Source organism: Dipodomys spectabilis, unplaced genomic scaffold (assembly GCF_019054845.1).
Source record: "Dipodomys spectabilis isolate Male_0828 unplaced genomic scaffold, ASM1905484v1 ptg000003l, whole genome shotgun sequence".
Classification (NCBI taxonomy): Eukaryota; Metazoa; Chordata; class Mammalia; order Rodentia; family Heteromyidae; genus Dipodomys; species Dipodomys spectabilis.
In genome coordinates, this window is record NW_024870680.1 from 15,851,456 (window position 1) to 15,868,525 (window position 17,070).

General features: G+C 54.8%; 1 protein-coding gene across 8 annotated transcripts in view; it reads left to right on the forward strand.

The window, feature by feature from the left end:
* The window catches only part of Arap1 (ArfGAP with RhoGAP domain, ankyrin repeat and PH domain 1), a 59,061-nt gene extending 46,259 nt beyond the window's left edge, over positions 1 to 12,802 (forward strand). For 7 of the 8 annotated variants that reach the window (XM_042688582.1, XM_042688563.1, XM_042688600.1 and 4 more), the window contains 19 exons: positions 721 to 856; positions 1,161 to 1,263; positions 1,970 to 2,165; positions 2,408 to 2,459; positions 2,577 to 2,740; positions 2,838 to 3,050; positions 3,316 to 3,421; positions 3,774 to 3,921; positions 4,012 to 4,098; positions 4,176 to 4,244; positions 4,529 to 4,646; positions 5,790 to 5,903; positions 6,103 to 6,248; positions 6,663 to 6,695; positions 9,843 to 9,925; positions 10,640 to 10,690; positions 10,836 to 10,899; positions 11,811 to 11,960; positions 12,204 to 12,802. In XM_042688582.1, coding sequence (XP_042544516.1) covers positions 721 to 856; positions 1,161 to 1,263; positions 1,970 to 2,165; positions 2,408 to 2,459; positions 2,577 to 2,740; positions 2,838 to 3,050; positions 3,316 to 3,421; positions 3,774 to 3,921; positions 4,012 to 4,098; positions 4,176 to 4,244; positions 4,529 to 4,646; positions 5,790 to 5,903; positions 6,103 to 6,248; positions 6,663 to 6,695; positions 9,843 to 9,925; positions 10,640 to 10,690; positions 10,836 to 10,899; positions 11,811 to 11,960; positions 12,204 to 12,221 — 2,051 coding nt within the window. In that variant the 3' untranslated portion in view covers positions 12,222 to 12,802. The remainder of the gene's footprint in view (positions 1 to 720; positions 857 to 1,160; positions 1,264 to 1,969; positions 2,166 to 2,407; positions 2,460 to 2,576; positions 2,741 to 2,837; positions 3,051 to 3,315; positions 3,422 to 3,773; positions 3,922 to 4,011; positions 4,099 to 4,175; positions 4,245 to 4,528; positions 4,647 to 5,789; positions 5,904 to 6,102; positions 6,249 to 6,662; positions 6,696 to 9,842; positions 9,926 to 10,639; positions 10,691 to 10,835; positions 10,900 to 11,810; positions 11,961 to 12,203) is intronic. The other variant, XM_042688608.1, reaches the window with a different exon arrangement.
* Positions 12,803 to 17,070: the final 4,268 nt, after the last annotated feature.

Below are 17,070 nucleotides of genomic sequence, written 5' to 3' on the forward strand. Positions count from 1 at the left end.
ACCTCAGCCCCTCCTGCATGCAGGGCCCCCAGGATGAATCCCTTCATTTCCCAAAGATAGTTCTTTGCAACTCTATGCTGCTCACCACCTCACTTCCCTGGTCTACCTCCCTCCGCCTGACTATGTCATTTATGTAACAGCGTGAGTCATTCTTTTTGCCTTGGTGGCCAGGAAGCTCTGAGCCACTGTGAAGTTTCATGGCCTTGATGTTCAGTTCTTTCTGCTACCTTTTCTGGGCCACATTCCCCTTTCTACTTCTTTTATGAGGTCTCCTTCCTTCCTGAAAGCCATTGTGGAAGGTATGGGTACAGAGTAGAGGGTGCTTCTGGAAGAGGAGTATGGGCACAGAGGCTTCAAGTGGCATTTAGGTAGAGGGGTAGTGTGGGCAGGGGCAGACCTGGGCCTTGATGGCCAGGCTAAAGGCACAGACTCTACTAAGGACAAGGGGCAGCCATGATTGGGTTTGAGTTTAGGAACGATCAAGACTGATTTTGACTAGATCACTCTTGGAAGAAGCCACTGCAGAGGTATGTGAGAGAGGATGAGACATGAACTGGGCAGGTGTGGTTGGGCTGAAGAGAGGTTGAACAATACTTGTGAGTTAGAATGAAGAGGATGTGGATCAGGTAGGAGTAGGGCTCAGGGAGGATGCAGAGTGGTTTTTTTTTTTGGGGGGGGGGGGCGGGTCCCTCATGGCTCCCCTGCCCAACTTCTCCCCAGAGTTCAGCCGACGCTGGTGTGTCCTAAGCGATGGGGTCCTGAGCTACTATGAACATGAACGGGCTGTGACCCCCAATGGGGAGATTCGGGCCAGCGAGATTGTATGCCTGGCAGTGCCCCCTCCTGACAGCCATGGGTGAGTACCCCTGGCTAGACTCAGTCTCTTCTGGTGCTATGACGTCCAGCCTCTGACTAGGGACACAAGAGAAGCCGGTCCAGAGGAAGACAAAACCTCCCTGGAGTCACAGAGCAAACTGGGACTATACAAGTGTTAACCCAGCTCTACTGAGGCTCCCCAACAAGGCTTTGTGACACCTCTGAGGGGAGAGGGGGGAAAGACATTGACAATGGCAAGGGGGAAGGGGCGGGAAATGGAACTTGGTGGGGGGGGGGGGACAGGGCTGGGCAAGGTTGGTGAGCCCTGGCTTATATATTTGCAGCTTTGAACACACCTTTGAGGTGTACACAGAGGGGGAACGGCTGTACCTGTTTGGGCTGGAGAGTGCGGAGCTGGCTCATGAATGGGTCAAGTGCATTGCTAAGGTAGGTAGGCCCGGGTTAGCTGGGTGGATATCTGATCAAGGCAAGGTGGGACCTCCTGGCTGGTCCCATGAACTTTAGTTTCCTCATTTCTGATGGAGCAGGAATTGGGTTGAGGGTGACAAACACAGGACAGGTCTCTTATGTCAAGGGCCTGAAATAGATTGCAGCTCTCGGGGTGGGCAGAGGTCAGGAGACCTGGCACCCATAGATGTCCATCTGTGTTCAGTTGTGAGTGGCAGTGACTAGGGTAGACAGCTGCTCCCAAGAGTAGCTCATCTCTAAAGGGGACAGGCAGGCAGGTTACAGAGCCTAAGAGGGTAGAGCCCAGTGTCTTCTGGGTCTCCTGGGTCTCTATCACCTACTTGTCCACTGCTGAGTTATCTATACCTCCTGGGAATCAATGCTTAGATCCTAACATTCAGATGAGCCCACCTTGATCCTGGCTGTTCGGATGGGGGCCCCAAGGTGGCTGGGGTCTAGGTTGTACTAGTCTAGTCAGTGCTCCTGCAGAAGACCAGAATGCCTGGACTCTGGGAGCAGAGAACTGGCATCTTAGCTGGTATCTGGGCAGCAGAACAGGGTACCTCTGAGGGCTGTGAAGGGAAGCAGCTGAGCGGGCATCATCTGCAAGCTGAGGAGCTGGGGGTGTTGGGGGCAGGCTATGCTATTGGTTAATAGGTTCTTCTCTGGCCATCTTCCCTACCAGGCATTCGTGCCTCCCCTGGCTGAGGACCTGCTGGCTCAGGATTTTGAGCGGCTTGGGCGTCTACCATACAAAGCTGGCCTGAGTCTCCAGCGGACTCAGGAGGGCTGGTTTGCTTTGACCGGCTCTGAGCTCCATGCAGTCTTCCCAGAAGGGCCCTGCGAAGAGCCATTGCAGCTCCGGAGATTGCAGGAGCTTTGTACGTGGCCCCAGACTCCAGGGGACCCTATCCTGGCCCCTTTTCCCCCAGACCCTGCCTAGAAATTTGAACTCTATTCCTGCCTGGCTGAAAGGAGCCAGCCTGCCCTCTCATATCCTCTCTGCCTTTGGGGTCACTCAGATTGGAGGGTGGATCCCAAGGGTAAGTTCAGACTTTCAGGAGGGAGCAGGCTGGAGATTATGAACAAGACTTGGGCCTCACCTTGACTGACTCCTCCACAGCGGTCCAAGGGGACAACGAGAACCAGGTGCTGGTGCTGGTGGAGCGAAGGAGGTGAGCAACAGCCTCCCTGCCCACCTCTGAGAAGTCTGGGGGCAGTCTGACACACCTAGGGAGAGATGGGACACGAGGGACAGAAGACAGGTGGGACAGTGACTATTTTTGGCACAGGACGCTGTATATCCAGGGGGAACGGCGGTTGGACTTCATGGGTTGGCTGGGGGCCATCCAGAAAGCAGCAGCCAGCTTGGGGGACACGTTGTCGGAGCAGCAGCTGGGGGACTCAGACATTCCTGTGATTGTGTACCGCTGTGTGGACTACATCACCCAATGCGGTGAGCCCCACTCCCTAGGGCCCAGGCCATGCCCCTCTCACACATAGTCTCCAGTGCCCAGGATCCCTCTGAAAGTATCTGCATGGCTCCTCCCCAGGCCTCACCTCCGAGGGCATCTACCGCAAGTGTGGGCAGACATCCAAGACGCAGCGGCTGCTGGAGAGCCTGCGGCAGGATGCACGCTCTGTGCACCTCAAGGAGGGCGAGCAGCACGTGGACGATGTCTCCTCTGCACTCAAACGCTTCCTGCGTGACCTGCCGGATGGGCTCTTCACTCGTGCCCAGCGCTTAGCCTGGCTGGAGGCCTCAGGTGGCTCCTGCAGCCCATGACCAGCCTTGTCTGTGCTACCTCAAGAGTGCCTCCCAGTCCCCTGTCATGCTTTTGGACCAGGCATGCCCCGGCCCCCTCCGCTTCTTCCCTTTGTCCTTTTCTTTCCCCATAATCTTTGCTGAGCACCTGGCCTGCTGTGATTTGAAGGGCCCAGTAGCTGCCTAGCTTGAGAGGCAGAGCTGCTTGGAGTGTGGGGCAAGGAGGTGTGATGGGTTTCTGATCAGATCTATATCTCCTCCCCCAGAGATAGAGGATGAGGAGGAGAAGGTATCCAGGTACCAAGAGCTCCTGGTGCATCTGCCCCCTGTCAACCGTGCTACTGTGAAGGCCCTTATCAGTCACCTGTACTGGTGAGGAACCATACTGGTGTGAGATTCCAGTGGGTATGGGGTGGAGAAGACGTCTCCCATCTTGGCTGACTGCCTTCCCCTGTGAATCAGATAGGTCTTAGGATTGAGCCATGTTTGCGATCAGCCTTAATCATGGCCATTGTGTCTTTCAACTTATTGCCAGAGTACATTGGCCAGATATCATAGCTTTTCAGCTTACTCCTTACCAGGACCAAAGCCATGGCCCCTCCTTCCCTTGCTTACTCTGACCAGGACTTTCCTTGGCTTCATGCTTTGTCACCCATTAGACATTGGAAAGATGGCTTAGGGAAGCTCTGGGCTGGATTCCTTACAGCCTCTCTCCCCTCTCCAGTGTCCAATGCTTCTCAGACACAAACCAGATGACCACGCACAACCTGGCCATTGTGTTTGGGCCCACGCTCTTCCAGACAGATGGACAGGACTACAAGGCCGGCCGGGTGGTGGAAGACCTCATTAGCCACTATGTGGTGGTGTTCAGTGTGCGTGCCAGCCAGTAGTCAGGGGAGGGCAGGGCTGTGTCTCTCAGATGGCAATGACCATCCCTGTCCCTGCCCCTAACCCTTTCTCAGGTGGATGAAGAGGAGCTGAGGAAGCAGCGGGAAGAGGTCACTGCCATTGTGAAGATGCGAGTGGCTGGCACTGCCAGCGGGACTCAGGTGGATGCTTGGGTGGGTCTTGGGCTGGCAGCCTTTGCTTGCCTTTAAACCTGTTGCTGAGCCCTGTCTCCCCGCAGCATGCTGGTGACTTCATCTGCACAGTGTACCTGGAGGAGAAGAAGGCAGAGACTGAGCAGCATGTTAAGGTCAGGGCTGGGGACCCAGAAGGCAAGGGGCCTGTAGAGTTAACTGGGACAGTGGCAGGCCTAGGTAGTCGGAGCAACCAGGCTTCCAGCCCAAGGACAGTCCACATTGGGACCATATATGGCCATTGGTGGGCCTGTCTTCTCCTGACAATTAGAACCCTCTACATCACAGAACTCAAGAGGGAGCTGACAGGGGTAGTTCTGGGTCTTGACTGACATAGCAGGTTTGTGGCAGAGCAGGGGCCAAGACCAGGACTGGTTGAGCTTCTCCTTGGTCTCCACAGATACCTGCATCTATGACAGCAGAAGAGCTTACCCTGGAGATCCTGGACCGCCGAAATGTGGGCATCAAGGAGAAGGACTATTGGACTTGTTTTGAGGTCAATGAGAAGGAGGAAGCAGGTAAGTGGCCACCAGGACTGGTGCAGGATGTAGGGCAGCCTGTCTTGCCTAGACTGTGGTCCTAGTCTGTCCTTCCCTCCTCTGTAATGTAAGGACCAGGGTGATGAAAAGAGGCTTGGATGACACCTGTTGCCACCACACTGATGAAATTGTGGTCTCTGTGATGGTGGTGACAGGTTGCTGGCAGGAATTGCGGTGCTATGTGTGGTGTGACTGTAGAAGAGACAGGGAAGGGGGTAGGTGGTCCAGTGTGACTGTGCTTTCTCAGGTTTCAATGAGTGATGTTACTTGCAGAGAGGATGATACTGAATTTGACAATGGGATTGCAGGTGACACCATTCCTGGTGCTAAAGGGGTTGGTAAGTGATGATCATGCAGGCAGGGTAGCTGTGGTGTAAGCGAGGAAAGCTGTCATGCCAGTATAGAGATCTTGTGGTGGTGAAGGGGGATGATGGGAATGATGAAGGCCTTTTATTGTGAAGGGTAGTCCTGACATCAGTGGAGGTGAAAGGATCTGAGGATCAGGATGGGCCACTGTTACTTGTTGAGTGCCAGGCACTGAAGTGAGGAGCCAGATGTACTGTCCCTGTCCTCATGGGGGTCAGTCTGGTAAGGGCTGGAGACATTAATCATCTTATAATGATACTGAGAAATGGACAACTATAGCCATATGAGCCAACGTGGTCAGAGCCCCTCCATGGAGCTGAGATGGCACCTGATAGATAGGACTGAGGTAGGTGCAAGGCCACCTGGTACTCAGGAGAAGTCATGGCCCATGCTGAAGGCCCCTTTGGAGGTCCTAGTTAGGAGACTAGGGGAAATCCAGACAGGTCAGGCAGTAGAGAAGGAAAGAGCACTGAGAAGCAGGGAGTGTTTCTGGCAGGAGCATCCTGGTCAGTAGTAGGGTCCCTGATGGGGGACCTATGGGAAATGATCGTGGACATGGCATTGGTCACATGTGCCAATCCAGTTGTGCCAATCCAGACACTCAGTTATGGGAAAGGTGGTCATACTGGTGATATGTTGGGTGTTAAGTGGCATTAGGATGAACGATAAATGTGTACCTGATATGCGTCCATAAACTGACCCTTGGTAGTGTTAGGATGTGCAATCTCAGTGACAGTGGTTCTGGCTTCTCCCCAGAGCGGCCCCTGCATTTTTCGGAGAAGGTGCTGCCCATCCTGCATGGGCTGGGCACAGACAGCCACTTGGTGGTGAAGAAGCACCAGTCCATGGAGGCCATGCTGCTGTACCTAGGTAGGTGGCATCTCCAGGGGCACAGGCCAGGTGGGTCCCTCCATCCAGAGCTGGAGCACCATGAGGGGAGCTCAGGGCCAAGGCTCCTGGTGGAGAGGTCTCCGGGGAGACGGGTAACAGGGAGAGACCTAGTCCCCAAGTACCTGGGTCCATCGGAGGGGGAATGGTACAGCCCGTGCCCACTGCAGTCCTCCCCCAGCCAGCCGTGTGGGCGACACCAAGCATGGCATGATGAAGTTCCGTGAGGACCGCAGCCTCCTGGGTCTGGGGCTGCCCTCAGGCGGCTTCCATGATCGCTACTTCATCCTCAACAGCAGCTGCCTGCGGCTCTACAAGGAAGTCCGGGTAAGCGAGATACCACTATGGTGGGGAAGAGCTGTGGACTCCCAGGGACCTTCCTACTATGGTCCTGGGGGCCACTCCAGTATGCCCTACAGTAGCCCTTGTAAGTCTGGTATCTGAATGTCATCCAGTCACACATACCCACTCTGTTTACCTGTGCCGGTGGCTTGTCACATCATTCACAAAAACACCTTCCATAGTGATAGATGTGGCAACTTGCTTGGCCACTTCCCAGGTCGAAGCCCACTTAGCCCACCTCCTACCCTCTTTCCACATGCTGGGTTCTCCCACGCAGACTCCTCAGCACCCTCCACCTTCTGTACATACACGCACTGTCCCCTACACACCCCTGCATGCACCATCCTGGCTCTAGCCCTGGGATGATGCCTTCCATAACCCTGATCCTCTATCAAACAGAGCCAGAGGCCATGGAGCGGGGCCCCTGAGACCGTGAGTAGCTGTGGGTTGACCGCCAGCTGCTTTCCCTTATACCTCCTGGGGGCCAAGCAAACCAGATGGGAGCATAGGAACATAGCCATGGCTCCCAGCTTTCTCCAGGCATGGTTCCCTGCCCTCTTGTCAGCAGGTACTGGTCCCTATCCTGGAGCTCATGACCTGAACTGCACTCTTCTTCCTTAACTCCAACCCAAATTCCTTTCTTTAAACCACAGCCCCAAATCACTATGATGCTAAAATTTTCCACTGGACTCAGGGAAGATGTTATGAAGCCAGTAACAGAGACCCCAGGGTCTGAGTTGGGCTCTGACTATTATTTGTTTCCAGCACAGCTGCCCTATTTCTGCCCTAGAATCACAGGGCTCTCAGATTGTCCCTGCCACTGCCTGACTCTAAAGGGCTATATGGATGAGAGGGGCTGTGGGACATTGCCTGTCTGAGGTGGGAGTGCCTGCTCAGCTGCCTTGACTCCCCAGTGAGTACTTGTGTCTGCCCCGTGCATCGCAGCCATGCCTGGAGGGCCACAGATCACAAGCAGCAGAGGACATAGTTCCAAGCCCAGTCATCCAGCCTAAGCTCCCATAGCTGCCCTGTCAATCTTCAGATGCTTTCTGCCCCTTGTGTCTCCTGAGGATCTGGACAGGCTTGGCCATCATGGAGGAAGCAGAGAAGATGGAGCAGGGCCCTCACCACCTTCTCATGTTACACCTCTGTTCATGCAGCTTGGGCTTCCAGGAATATCCCTGCTTCTCCCTGTTACATCTGTGATCACACTCTCCCTTCTGCATCTGCCTGCCACTCCAGCCAGCCCAGCGTGGTTCTGAGATGTTAGCTCCCTACTTTGTAAGACCCTTAAGGTGGGCAGAAGGGAGACAGGGTGGCTGAGGCTCATGGAAATGGGAGAAGGTGGAGAGTTAGAAAAGGGGCACAGAGATGATGTTTAACCAGGCTCAGTGCCCGGCCCTTAATGAGCTGACAGGTAACCCACACTTCTGCCCTCAGGAGAGGATATTACCCCCTACATGGATGAGAAAACAGGCTTTGAGTACCTGGCCCAAGGCCAAGTCACTGACTAGACTGAACCCATCAGAATTTTGTGTTCCTGGAAGCTTAGGAGCCTCAGGAATGTTGAGGAAGGTGGCTCATCACAAATGGGCTGAACTCTCCTCACCCAGTGGCAGCCGTGCCTCTGGCCTGGCACAGCCCTGAGCATGTATGGCTTGCCACTAAAGTGTTGGTAATTCTGGCATTTGTTGGTTTGTTTTTGTTTTTGTCAGTGGTGGGGCTTGAACTCTGAGCCTGGGCACTGTCCCTAAGCTCTTCAGCTCAAGACTAGTGCTTTACCACTTGAGCCACAGCACCACTTCCAGTTTTCTGGTGGTTAATTGGAGATAAGAGTCTCAAGGATGTTACTGCCTGGGCTGGCTTTCAACTGCGATCCTTCGATCTCAGCCTTCTGAGTAGCTAGGATTATAGGCATGAGCCACCGGCGCCCGGCTGCATTTGTTGGTCTAAGGGCCACAGGACAGAATATTTGAAATTAGGGCAACTGCAGACAAATCAGGCTGTGGTTTATAGGTCATGATTCTTGGCCCAGCTGGGACTGTCTTTTACTGTCATACCAATAGGCCTTCCACCCTGATTCACTTTATTCCTACGTCCTTCTCCCTCCCATTCAACCTGACTTCTTCCAGACCAACAGCTGGTTTTCTTTCTCAGCATCATGCCTTCCACCCCTGCAGCCTTGTGACACCTACATCCTTCCACCATCATGCCTAAGCCTCATGTTGTTTCCACCTCCTTGTTAATCTCCAGCACAGCTAGTCGTAGTCTCTCATCCTCCCCCCATCGCCCGCCCCCCCCCCCCCCCATGTCTCCTAGAGCTCCAGGCCCTGCTTGTGTCTGAACGTGGGCAGGTGTCTTCATCTTCTTTGCTGTGTTCCCTACACCATGCTTCTCCTGTATCCTTATTTGCAGCCTCAGTGCCTTCCTCCTGCTCAGCTTTCTCCTTGCCTGTAGCTGTTTACCTCACACCTGTAGCCCAGCATATTCCAGGCCTTCTTGGATCACCTTATTAGGTCAGGTCCTCCTCCATCAGGTTCCTAGGTCATCACAGGTCCCCTAATAACTCCCCCACCCAAAACCGTTCCCTGTGGTAGCACACAGTTCCAGGACCTACGCAGCCTGTCCTTGGTGATATCACAGGAAAACCCCGAACTGCAGTCCCTGGCCATCCTGAGTCCTCTGTGCTCCTGCTGAGGAGCTGTGCCTGGGGACAGCTGGGAGCCATGTGGGAAGCAAGGCAGAGGTGGCTGGGTCTTGGATCCCCAGTTTCAGTGGTAAGGGGATCCCTCTCCCCTGCCATCCATCCTGCTGGCTCCAAGAGTGTGCCTGGTAAGGAGAGGGCTCCAAGCACATGGCCCCAGAGCAGGAGGAAGGCTCCTTAGCTTGACCTCCAGCCAGCCTCTTCCTTGAGCCATTGCTCCCATCCCTCTGCCAAAGACCAGACTCATGTGCAGAGGTGGGGGCCAGGCGAGCACAGCAGTGATGTGGTCCCCATCCCCTGTACATAAGTCTCTTGCTTCCTGTCCTAGACCATTAGGAAGTTCTTCCTCTGGTCTACTGAACAGCCATTCAGCTTCAGCTTGAGTCATTAGCCTCTGATGGAACTAATGATGGCTGATCCTTCTGTTCACACGGTCAACCCTGTGGCTTCTGTGGGTCTGGGGAGGGGCAAAGAATGAGTGACTGAGAGGAATGTGGACATAGCAGCCCATGGAGATGCTCAACTGTGCAGGATCATACCGAGTTCTCCCATCCGATTTGGGCCAATGCTATCAGTCTGGTCTCAGTTTGCAGGGCAGCAGAGCTGAGCTGGGGTTTATCATCCTGGTTGTCCAGGCTGGGACTTCTGTGTGGGGACTAAGGGTTGACTGTCTGATGCTGCTTCAGGGAGAGGTGGGGCCTAGGGGTGGGGGTTGGTCATGCTGGACTGTGAGCAGGGAGAGCTTTGTCAGGAAGAGAAGCCCCCTGCTGGGGCACAGAGGGGCTGGGGAGCAGAGTGGGAGGTGCCAAGGCAGGAGAGCACCCCTGTATCCACCAGACCAACAGAGACCTCTCATCTCCCCTCCCTCCCCGTAGAGTCACCGGCCAGAGAAGGAGTGGCCCGTCAAGAGTCTGAAAGTCTACCTGGGTGTGAAGAAGAAACTTCGGCCACCTACCTGGTGAGCCTGGACTTGGGAGACAGGCCAACTGCAAGGACCTCTGGGCCCCACAACTAAAGGGGCAGCACAGCCAGGGCCTCGAACTTGATAGGGGTCAGTGCAGTGACTCGGAAGTTGTAGTCCCCTTAGTAGCAGAAACAGAACTTCTCAGGTGCTGCCCTGGGCCTCCGGACTCTTAGGCTCTTGTTATATAACAAGCTGTCCAAAGAACTCAGATGCTCTCTTGTGTCCGAGAACTGCCGGTGTTGATTAGGATTCTGTCAGTTTCTCCAGTGCCTTGCTGTGCATCGGGGCCCTACCTATAAGCTGGAGGACAGTAATGGGCCACCTCTTTCCAAGGATGATCATGTACTTTAGTAAGTTGAAAAGTTGCCCGTGCTGTTCTTGCTGGTAGACATTGGTGTCACTAGATATCTCCTGGCTATGCCTGTCCCTGCAGCTAAGGCAAGCCAGGGTAGGTGGGAGTTAGTAGTTTTTGTTCTGTTTCTCGTTCTGTGGTGCCTCATACGTGCTAAGCAAGGACTCTATCACTGAGCTACATCCTTAGACCAGGCCTGTGTGGGGATAGGGGACCAGGGCAGAAGAGGCGACAATGTATGCTCCACTTGTGAGAAGGCCCTGGTTCTATTCAGCTCGGGCCTGGGTTTCTGGGCTCTTTCCTAGGAACCTATGTAAGCTATCACCTGACCCATTCCCTCCTCCCCTCCTTTACAGCTGGGGCTTCACAGTGGTGCATGAGACGGAGAAACATGAGAAACAGCAGTGGTGAGCACAGGCCCCATTCAAAATCATTGGGTCTCTCCTCACTGCCCAGCTTTGTGCCCTGCTAGCAACTCTGGGTGGGGAGATGGGCAGTGTTACCCCTTTAGCCAGACTCTTTGCCGTGACCAGATCTGTGCCCTCTCTGCAGGTACCTGTGCTGTGACACACAGATGGAGCTCCGGGAGTGGTTTGCCACCTTCTTTTTTGTGCAGGTACCCAGTTCAGGGGCGGGGACAGAGTCTTAAAGAGATTCCACTGTGGAAAATGGCGACATTTGCTTCTCAGGATTCAAGCCAGCCATTGCTTCCAGGAGATTCCCAGTTACTTTTCCTTCATTTATGTATTCATAAGCCCTTCATAGTGCCCATTGTGGTCCAGCCTGGAGACAAGCATGCTAGGGACAGAGGAGCCAGAGCCCTGCCCTTGAGGCACACCTACTGAAGAAGGAAAACACTCAGTGTTGTTGTATCCTAACACCATCAGTGCTGTGGTGACAGAGGGAAGCCCATGGACCTGGTGGGCCTGGTGACATGGAATGGGAGGGGATGCAGTAAGGAGAGTGTCATGGGCCTGGGTCTTGGCATGGGTAAGTTCTCCAGGAGGGCCATGGCTCCCAGGCAGAGGGAGCTTTGACTTAAAGCAGAGAAGTAAGTACAAAATGTTTACATGAAAGCTCAGAATTGTTTAGAAGGAAGACCAAAAAGGGGCGGGGATTGGGGGGGAAAGGAAGACAAAAAAGAAGGGGCTCTGGACTGAATTATTTTGATCCCTAGCTTCCTAGTAGTCAAAGTGTAAATGGAAACAGTGAATTCTGTATGTCATGATTCCTTGTAAGAGGAGATGCAGACCAGTTCCTCTTGGAGGAATGTTTTTCTCCGAGCTGCATTCCTGGAGAGCTTTGTGGAGATGGCAGTGGTTGAGTAACATAATTGGCTGGGTTTTGCAGGGGATGCAGTCATCTTCTGCTAACAGCTGCTTCTCAGAGAGTCGAGGATCAAAGCTGAGGGTGTCACCTCAGATCATAGCCTGAGGCTTTTCTGGGAAGGATGGGTGGATCTGGAACTGAGTGGGGAGAATGAGATGTGGCCTAGGTTCCAGAACCTCCTTTTTACCTGCTCCCCAGCATGATGGCCTGGTGTGGCCCTCAGAGCCTTCGCGTGTGTCCCGGGCAGTCCCCGAGGTCCGGCTGGGCAGCGTATCACTGATCCCCCTGCGTGGCAGTGAAAACGAAATGCGCCGTAGTGTGGCAGCCTTCACCTCAGATCCTCTTTCTGTGAGTGGCTCATCATCCCTGGGGGCAGGGCTGGGACCTGGCTGCATGCCTGCTTTCACCCCACTACTCATTCTGAGTGCCCTCCTGCCCCTCCCTCCAGCCTCAGTAGGTTTACAGAGCACCCCCTTGCCTGGCCCTGGAGACCCTGGCTACTGAGGCTTCTACAGCCACTGTACTGCTGGTGATGGCCCTTCTGCCCATCACCAAGGACTTATATCATCTGCGCTTCTGTACTCTCTACAGCTCTTCCGCCATGTCTGAGCACTGGAGCCAGCATGGCTCTGCGATGTCGCTGCTGTCACCAGGAAGCCTGCCAGTTCAGACACCCTTGTGCCCTGCACACCTGGCGTGAGCCAGCAGGGGGCGCACGAGGAAGCCATACCCCCCACATCACACATCCTGACCGCAGACTGGGCTTCCTGGCTAAGGGGCTGGGGGAGGGGGCAGCAGGATCTGCCCAGGGAGGGGCGCCTCCTAGCTCTCCAGGTGCACCACCCTCCTGGGCTGACTTGCTCAGGATCACCTGCCCTGAGTTTGTAAGTTGGAGAAGCTGAGCAGAAACCAGAACTCCAGAGAGCACCATCCAGGAAAGTCTCTGGGGCCCTGCTGGAAGGGAGCCTGGCCCCTTGCCCCAGACTCCCAAGCAGCCGAAAGTGGGTGCTCTGAAGGAGCACTCAGCCAAGTGCGGAAGGAGCTCTGGGAAAACTTATACAGAGCTGAAAGCTGGACTTTGGGTACTTAAGCCACCCTTCCAGTCTGACTGGCTAGGAGGGTCCAGGCCACCTGATGCCCCTTCCCCACTTTGGGGGCTTTTGATAATATAAATACATCTGTATATTTTACCCTATGGTGCTGAGGCCTGTGATTGGTTGGGGATGTTTGTCCCAGTGTCTGTGAGGGTGCCAGAGGTGAGCACTAGGGCCCTGAAGCTGGATGCATCCTGCTCTCTCCAGGCCCAAGCTGTTCTAGCTTATCTCCCTTGTGAAGCAGAGCCCCATCCTGGCCCTGCTTCCTGCACCCATTGAGCCACTCTTCAGCCAGTCTAACGAATGGATGCCTGATCAGGCCAGGGCAGACCCCAGCTGGGCCTGAGCCCCAGCCTCTGCCACAGTCTGAGCTAGGGCCTGAGTGTACACACCAGTGACACAACTCAGCCTGTGCTGGAGACACCAGGCCAGTGATCACAGGAGCGTTTGTGACCTATGCTCTTCCAGCATGGAGCCCGCATTACATAGGCTGTTGCTCCACTAGGTAGTACCTGGCCCTTGATCCTCCAAGCAGACAGGGCCTTAACCAATGTGGAGACAAAAAGCTGTTCAGAGACAGATGAGGTGCTCTCTGGGAAGGTCCCAGACATGACACTGCTGCCTATCCCAGAACCTCATTGCCACCTGTTTCCAGGGGTCGCACAAGCAGCTCCGCTGACATTTATTCCCAGCCTCCGCCAGTGACTGGGCAGAACTTGTGGGATGGATCTCATGACCTCTGACTCCGGTGACTGACTCAGAGGATGAGCCTGAAGCAGGTGTCAGTGGGAGATTTGAGGACTGGGACTCCAGGTTGTGTTGAGGACCAGGACTCTGGCCTGTTTCACAGACTGGTTGGAAGTCTCTGTGCCTTCGATCTCTTATCCTGCCCTAGGTGGACTACTCCAGGCCAGACTGATTGATCTCTGTTCTCCCAGGCAAGACAAGGCTGATGGGCTCTGCTGTCCAAAGGCTCAGGCTGGAATTCTTCCCTGCCTCTGACCTTGTATTAACTACCTTTCCCTGAAACCCAGAGAATGAGTGAAACTAGAGGTGCCCCCTTCTTGGCTGGCACTTGTCACTACCTTGTCTCCTAGGCTGGCTGCAGGTACTGCATTGTCCCACTAGGGGGCAGCCACGGACCACTCCATATTGTTTGGAACTGAGAGTCTGGAGAGCCTCAATGTGGTGATTCCAGCTCAAGCTTTGCTCCGCTGGGGGATGGAGCTGGACCTTATCCTGCCTCTGGTCCAGGCTAGCAATGTTCTGGAAGGCAGCACAGTACAGGAATGAATGGTTTTCTAGGCTCTAGGACCTGGGAGAAGAAGGAACAGCCCCATCACCACGTGCCTGCTGCGAGTCAGCGCCTGTGCTGCTCTATGTCCTGCCTGGCCTTGGCAGAAGAGGGAAGTCAGGACCAGGGAAGGGAGATGACTTCCCCAAGAACACACAGCAATTCTGAGTCAGGCTGGAGGTCCACTTTCACTCTCCCACGTTGGAGGGGCCTCCTTCCTCTGTTCCCCTCCTAATTCCAGCACTGTTTTCCCCTCTCTCAAATGGAGTGGATGGGTACTCCCTGAGGAAAGGGTGGAAGTTGGCAGGAGTCAGCTTTTGCCAGCGTGCTTGCCATGGAGGGGGGGTGGGGGTATTGCATCCCAGCTGGAGCTCTCAGGGCTCAACTGTGAGCTCAGCCATCATGAAATCAGAACAGTGTGGCATGGATTAGGGCAGGAGGCTCTACTGGTCCTTGTCATAAGGGTTCTTGCAACCTTGGGTGGTTTGAGCATGTATTTGAGGTTGCTGCGGATGAACCAGAGCTAACAGTGGGGAGGAGCTTGCGGGGGGAGGGCCAATCCAAGTCCAGGCCTATACCCCCAAGGAACCACAGGGAGCTTGGAAGAGGAGGTTGTGGCAAGGCAGGTGAGAGCCAGGGTGTGAAGGCCTTGCATTTGGCGGGGAGGCTGCAGGAGAGGCTGGAAAAGTGAGGAGCCATTGGGCTTACAGGAAGAGATGTCTTTAGCTTCCTTCTGGCTGAGTTCTTTCTCTGTTGTGTCTTAGCACCACGGGGGAGACCCCTGGGTGCAAGGGATATCCCCCTCAGGGAGAAGAGGAAGGGAAGATGGGGGCTCTCTCCTGTCCTCCTTCCCCAGGGATTGGAGGGCACCTGGAGCTGAGGTGTTCCTCCTTGGCCTGCTCTGGTGGTTCCCAAGCTCCTTCCCCAGAGCCCGGAGTCTTAGAAAACACACAAACAAACATGGGTGTGGTCCGACACTCCCATTTATAAGCTGTGTGGCCCTGGAGGAGTTCCTTAGGACTCTGATCCTCTGTGCTCACTTGTGTGCTTTAGGTTTATTAATTGTCTCTGTGAATTCTGGGAAGGATTAAATGAGCTGATAGGAAGCATCCAGAACTGTCCTTTGCTAAATATGCATGGGGAGACATCATGGCATCCAGAGACCTCTGCAAGCCCAATCTGTTTCCATTCAACAAGCACTGGCTGAATACCTCCAGTGTGCAGAGGTGTGAGGGAGGGACACCTCCTGGAGAAGGGGTGGCAGGAGCACGGGGCCATGTGAATGCAGTGAGGGGTGCTGTGGCTGGAGCGTAGCACCTGTGGATACCCCGGGGCCTCCCTTCTGCACCTCCACTGTCAGGTCTTCGCTCTCCCTGCTTCCTGGGAGACTGGACTGCATCCAAGCCATATGAGCCCCTCAGGTCTTCCCCTACCAGAACAGGACATAGGTCCTGTCTCTTAGCCACTCAGTGACCTCAGGGACCCAGGCCCTGCTCCAGAGCCATCAGTCTGCCTCTCATTCACACACGCACAGCCAGTCTGATCCTTCCAACCACTCCTCCAGAAAGCTTCTGGATTGCACTTCCATCCCACTGTAGGCTGTGCATGTTGAGGCCTGTGTGTGCAAATGAGTCATGTCTGTACTGGGACACAGCTAGCTAGCTGGCTATAAGGAAGAGCATCTCTGGTCAGCTGAGGCTAGCCTAACCCTGGCACATCCCCTCTCCCACGCCACTCAGCCTGTGGAAATTTCCACACTTTGTTCTGCCTCTGCCCTGGTTACAGCTCCCACTGCTGTATTTATCACCCTGGAGACACAGTGACACGGGCGCGCACACATGCCACACGTATACGCTCATGCTCAGCACACACGTGCCTCCACACCTCAGCCTCACTTTCAGATTTGCAAGTGCATCTCACACACACACACACACACACACACACACATGGAGCAACACCCACACCCACACAAAGAACTCTCTAGGAAAATTGCTCCCCCTCCCTCCTGCTGCTCCTCCCCCTCCCTCCCCACCACCTCCTCCACTCTGCCCGCCCACCATCATCCACCCACCTCCAACACAGACCAGAGAGAAGGGCTGGCCTGTACCTCCTACTCCTTGTCAGCTGGGAGGCACTTCCCTTGCTGACTGTAGTGTGCCCTCCCCGCCCCCCCCTCCCCACCTCTTCTCTGCACTCTGATCTGTCTTCCACATAAGTTGCTCTGAGTCCCCTATGTCACTCTGACTCTGAAGTGGAAGCCATCCTTTCTCCCTGCCCGATCCTGAGGCCCGTGCTGGGGAGGCCCTGAGGTCTGAAACTGCTCAGCTCCTGTCACCTTCGGTCCCCCATCCTGGGTGAGGGGAAGATTGTATGCCTGGCACCATGGAGACCAGTGTCATAGCAACGCTGTTCAGGGTGGGTGCAGCCTTCTTCCTCCTCTAGAGTTGGGGGACCCATAGAAGGAAATGCCAGGGCGCCTGGAGTCAGTGGGCCTGGAGCTGGTGCCCAGTGGTGGCCACATCCCTCTCCAGCCCCTTGTCACTCCTAGGCTGTCTTACGTTTGTCGACTGACGGTGGCAGCTGACTCAGAAAACACAGCTCCATAGCTCCAGAGAGGGCAGAGATTCTCCAGCGTCACACAGCAAGTCTGGCCAAGCTCCTGACTCAGACCTTAGCTCTCTCTCCTGGTTTCCCACCTAGGTCATCAGTCAGTCACTGGGGCAGACAGGTGAGTCTCACTGGGTTCCGTACACCTGCAGAGTCTGCAGCCACTCCTTGGTATTGGCAGGGATGATGATACAAATGACGATGCAATGCTGACAAATATGACAGAGCACTCACTTGTGTGCTCAGGCTCTGCAGGAATAGCTTACTGCATTCTTAGCACAGTGACCAGCAAGTGGCCTAGCTAGGCCATTCCTAGAAGGACCTGATGTGCCAGGCCTGGGCCCTGGTGTTTCACTTAGAGGGGTGAACTGCCTTCAATTCTGTCCTTTATGGTAGAGAGCATTCAGGGGAGGATCCAGGGTTTAATCTGGGTCTGGCCTTAGTGTTTCTGGAAATCCAAGTT